This window comes from Schistosoma mansoni, assembly GCF_000237925.1.
Source record: "Schistosoma mansoni, WGS project CABG00000000 data, supercontig 0166, strain Puerto Rico, whole genome shotgun sequence".
NCBI lineage: Eukaryota > Metazoa > Platyhelminthes > Trematoda > Strigeidida > Schistosomatidae > Schistosoma > Schistosoma mansoni.
The window spans coordinates 147,319-153,029 of record NW_017386054.1 but is presented as its reverse complement, the minus strand read 5'-3'; the positions used below and the strand labels follow the sequence as shown (position 1 = coordinate 153,029).

Genomic DNA, 5,711 nt, shown 5'->3' with positions numbered 1-5,711 from the left:
CGCAGGAGTCCTTTAAGAGGAAACTTGATCTATTCTTAAGAACTATGGATAGTATCCCATTATGATTTACCAACTTCTTTTTTTCATCTATTAACGTTAATACACTTAGGTTCCTGCCTGGAGGTATCGGTGACCCACTGCAACTAGACATGGAAGCACGGTAAGCGAAAGCCTCTTTTATTCCGTCCACAACCATTTGAACCATCTGAAGTGTTTCTCCCAGGGCATGTATTTTCCAAAGCCGTTTAAAGCTTTACTGGGTGAATATAGCGCTTAAAATGGCGAAATCAGACAAAGCCGATTTCTGAGCATCTACTACGAGATGACCTCGTGACAACCAAGGTGGTCGATGACTGCTGGTACGAATTATACCGCAGGATCCAAATGCATGTGTTCGGAGACTCCAGTGGTGAACCCGCCGTCACCTAGTACACTAAACAGTAAACTGTGAGTCTGTTCATTTCCCGAAATTTATATATTACTTTTTTGCTTTAATTTTCACATAGTGCGACATTTTCAAAAATATTTTTGGATATTTCTTTCTCGTTCATTGTTATGCTTTTATTTCATCATGACCGAACAGACTCCCAAATTATTTAAGATCAAGACTGTGAAACCATCTACATTTGAGCTAATGCCATTCCTGAATGACAACACAGAAGCCTGGTTCTACTACAGAGAAGCTGACTTCTACGAGCACGGCGTGACCTATACACGTGCACGAGTCCTCACAGTGACGAACGCGCCACCGCGCAAATCCAACAGCTACATCGCACATAGTATGTTCACTTATGACGCTCAGAACCTTGTGAAACACTGTAAAGGTCTATTCTTAAACACCGAGATCTAATCGATCGACGAAGGTTAGATTACCTCCTCAATGACATCGATCTACAACATGGCTCTGCAACAGATATGTTGTGGTGAATGAAAGAGGTTATTGACCAACGACGTTTCGACGAGAGCTTGTTTAGACAACTTTTCTTGTCTAGGTTTCTTCAACATATGCAATAACGTGCTTGTCTCGTTTCAAAACAACGCTGCAGACGAACGACATCGCAGAAAACCCTGACATTTTCCGAGCTCCAAATACTTCGAGAAACTTTCCAGATAGCATAGGTTAACGGCAACCGTTAAAGGTGAACACACCCGTCTCTTACACATCACTGACGTGATTACAAACATTCGCTAGCCCGTCGACACCGGTGCAGAAGTTGGCGTCCCTCCAGTGAATTCTAGCAACCAACTATATGAAACAGTTTTCAACTTACAGGCAGTAAGTGGGAGGCAGATTGCCATATTCGGTAAGCGATATGTTTATCTTAACTAGGGTTTACTCAAACCCATTTACTAGATTTTCGTTGTCGCAGATGTTTCAATGCCAATAATTGTCATAGACCTGCTACAACGTCATAACCTACTCATCGACACGTGCGAACGGAGGTTTGTAGATGGAAGTGCTAAGTTGTATGTTTTCTGTCACTTCTTTTCTGATTGTAGACTATCCCCAACCACAGTAAGACACACAGTCGATTCACACTATCAACAAATGCTCGACAAGTACCCCGAAATATACCAAATGTAACGGAAATTGCCTTGTGTAACCAGAAATGTCACACATCACATCACAACTACAGAACCACCTATATTCTCGGAAGCACGTTGACTAGTTCCCGAAAAGCTTAGGTTAGTTAAAAACAAATTCGACCATATTATGGATTTAGGAACCATTCGACCATCAAACAGCCCATGGGCATTTGCCATGCACCCGGTCCTTAAAATGGACAGCAACGTTTGGCGTCCAACTGGTGACTATCGGCGATTGGATGCGAAAACCATTCCTGATCGTCACCCGTCTCATCACAATCACGATTTGATAGCTACATTGAAAGGTACAACTGTTTGTTCGAAAATCGATTTGATTAAAGCATATAACTAAATTCCCATGACTGTTGGCAACATTCTTAAAACCGCTACTATCACCCCTTTTGGACTATACGAATTTTCGTGCATGCCTTTTGGTTTAGGAAATGATGCACAAACATTCCAGAGATTAATTGGTGACGTTTTTCGAGGTCTTGATTTCATACATGTGCATGCTGATGACTGCCTGATTGCAAGTCCGGACAGAGAATCTCATCTACAGCATCCGGATCATCTTTCCGAACAACCACTTATGCACAGCGTTACTGTAAACATCCAGAAACGTAAAACGAGCACTAACTTCCTAGATTTTCTCGGACATACCATTGATGTTCAAGGCATACGAGCTCTAGAAAGCAAAATGGTCGCCATTCTGGATTACGCAGAACCGACAGCAATCAAGCAACTACGCACGTTAAACGGCTTAGTTAGTTTCCATAGACGGTTCGTACCGAATCGTGGGTCTATTATGAGATTCTTAAACTGACCAAAATCGTGGAAATGCGAAACTCGTCAGTTTGGACGACACTGAGGAAGGAGTATTCTTCACGGTTAGGGAACCTATCGCTCAGGCTCCCATTAGTATCACAGTAGACGCATACGGCAATGGGTTAGCCACACCTGACAACCTTTGACATTCTTCTCAAGACGGTTGCTAGACGCCGAATCGAGTTATGACACTTTCCATAGGGAACTCCTTATCATGTCTTGTGCTGTATGGTACTATTGAAGATACCAACAATATTGTGGTTTGACAACTATTAACCAGTAACACCTTCTATGATCGAATCGTCCCCATCCAGTTAAAATCAGAAGTCAGAAGCGAAGAGGTTAGAAGATATATTTGATGCGTTATCAATATATCTGGAAGCGACTGTTCTAGTCTGGCTAATGATTGTAGAAGATGCTTCCCACGCTGTACTGTAGCGTGATCTGGTGCGGATGCATGACCGAACGCCTTCAGCTAAACTAGTCCACTTAAACTAATGTGGTCAGCATCCAATGTCGAACACTTAAGAAGCTATTGATTTTAGGGAATTATTTACAGCTACACTCTAAACACGCCCTCTAAGGCCGAGAATTTACTCTTTTCACCGACTATAGACCCCTTACCTTCTCTCTTAGCTCGTGTTTAGATATTTCGTTACCTGTCCTGATAAATCTGCGTTTTTAATGTACTGGTTCATTCCTAGGCATAATACACTCTGTATTCCTCGTTGTTACAACTCTCAAATGAAATAATACGAATAATTTCCATGCCTTCGAAAATTAGTAAGAATAAATTTTGCTTTTAGAAAAAACACAACTAGACTTCGATAATACAGAAAAAGCAATTTAAAAACAAAATAGGATAATATTAATACTGAACGGTATAACGACAATACGTTTTAATACTTAATTTAACGTGGGTAAAGGTCTTGCAGAACTCTTACGTTTTTTCATTGAACCGGAATTCAGTGTAATAGGTTTTATGTCTATGTTAGAAAGACCCATATTAGACTGACGAGTTTGTGGATTTTCCGAATTATTGATGTTATCGTCTATTGAACCAGAATCCAATAAGCGTAAATTATTATTTTTCACTGAACCAGATTTATCGTTAACTTTATTAAGAATTTGTTCTTCTGATAAATTCAGATGTTTTAAATGTGTTTCTGACAAATTTGATGGATTAGGCTTGTTTGTTGAAGCAAGCTGTTGACTATTGTCATTATCTTCACCATGAATATCTTCTAAGTATGATTTTTCGAAACAAACCATTAAACAAATGAGAATGATAAGCGTTATTAACCTATTATCATAGGGTTTATATAACTGTTAGAAATGTAATTAGAAGAAAAATTTAACAGTAATCAAATACAGAATAATTTAAGATGATATCTGTGTTCTTACGTATTTGAAAGAGAAGAGTATACTGTGCTTGGAGGAAAGTGTTCAACGTCTTTACTAAATCAAGAAAGTGTGCTACAAGAAGTTGTTCTTTCTCTTTTTTTCTATTCAAACTTTTTATCCATGATCTACCATCTTCTACAGAAAACACTTTGTTAAGTTTGCGGATGATCTCACCGTATGTTTGCTGATTTCTACTTCATTACATCCCCCTTGAAATGAATGAGTTCTTGTCTATCAATTGAACAATGGTCTGTTGTTAATGGTTTCACGCTTAATCCATCTAAATGTCTAGCTTATAATATAAGGGGTCTACGCGCTTTCGAGATTAATCGACACTTACTATTACGATTTGTGAATTACTTCACATCACCTATTATTTTCAACTGTTTCCCATTGTTCTTTCCTGGGCTTTTGAGAAAAGATTTTGCCGTGTTGCGGATAGAGATGAAGGGAGTTAGCAGTGTGTGGTGAATCTTTTGAGGTCATTATGAATATGATTGTGGATAGACATTTAAAATCTTTCAAACTTTTGCCAAGTGTTATCTTATTAGATGCTAACCGTCAACTTCATTTACATCTTTATCCTATGCTTTACAAACCAGTGCCTAATATGTAAACAGTCATATAGATTTACATAGTAACGAAGAATTTTTTAAAAAAATCTTTCATTGTTGTTTTGGATGAACAGTAATTAGAACGAACTTCTGATATTTCTAAATTGCAATGCGGCATTTCTAATAATATTACTCAAATTCGCACTGCATAAAAAGTCCTTTTTCAAGCAGTAAGCAGTAATGTAATGGACGCTACTCACAAGACTGTTCGTAAGTAGTGTGTAGCGGAACGTGGCATCGAAGTTGCGACAATTGTCCAACGGAGTGACGACTTTCAGCACATTGTGAGCACGGTGTTAGCACAATACGTGGAGACCAAACTAGAAGACGGTTCAAACCGTAGAACACACCGAAAGATTCAAATGGCAGATTGAAGACTATGTATTAGAATTATACAAGAACTTTGTAACTTCTCGCAATAAATGTAAACTCCTGCTTATTGCTTGTTTGTAATTATCATAAAACATTCTTTATTATAAGCGTTTGCTTATCCTGTTGTTATATATTTTATCCACTGAATATTTTCTGTGATTGTTATAAATAAAGATATAGAAGAATGTATTTTATATCCAGTATTTCAATTGATACCACTTTGGTCAGTGTCTAATAATAATAAATTACCTGAGATATAATTAGCTGGTGCAAATCCTTGTTGACCAGTAGTAACCAGTTTTGCCATCCACCATCTAGGAGTATCTTTGTACAATATTTTCAACTTATCTCCACGTTTGAAATTTAATTCATCAGACCTCTGAGCTTGATAATCATATAGCGCTGTGAAGATGTTTGTAGTACTATCAGATGTTTGTGTCCTAATAGCAGCATTCTTTACTGAATCCAATTTATCTACTGTACTCTGTTGATCAGAAACCTGTTTGTGAAGAAATAATAAAAAAGACTCAAAAATATTGATGACAGTATATATGATGTAAGCGACTAGAAATGAGTGAATTCTTGATAATTGTAATATCATATATGTGTGTCATTCTATCATTATCTAAGGAGTTCTTTATGGTTACTAGTGGTTTTCACTAATTTTGACTAAAGCAAGTCACACCAAAATATTATTTCGGTTTTATTGACATTCTTAAGAACACTAATAATGTATCAGATATGAATATCTTTTCGTAGGTAATGAGCAATTAACACTTATGCATACACAGATAAGATCCATTTATTCACAGCTGCACTTAACGATGACCATATAATAAATCTAAATACCGATGCTCAAAATTGAAATCAGACTACAGTACAATTCAAAGACTAATGAATAAGCTCTTC

General features: G+C 37.5%; 1 protein-coding gene across 1 annotated transcript; it reads right to left on the bottom strand.

Moving 5' to 3' along the window:
• Positions 1–5,007: 5,007 nt before the first annotated feature.
• On the bottom strand, positions 5,008–5,403 carry Smp_173170 (C-fyn, putative; the record flags this gene model as incomplete). Its single annotated transcript, XM_018797387.1, has 1 exon — positions 5,008–5,403. The coding sequence occupies one exon, from the start codon at positions 5,401–5,403 to the stop codon at positions 5,008–5,010; it is 396 nt and encodes a 131-aa protein (XP_018646790.1).
• Between the last annotated feature and the right edge of the window lie 308 nt (positions 5,404–5,711).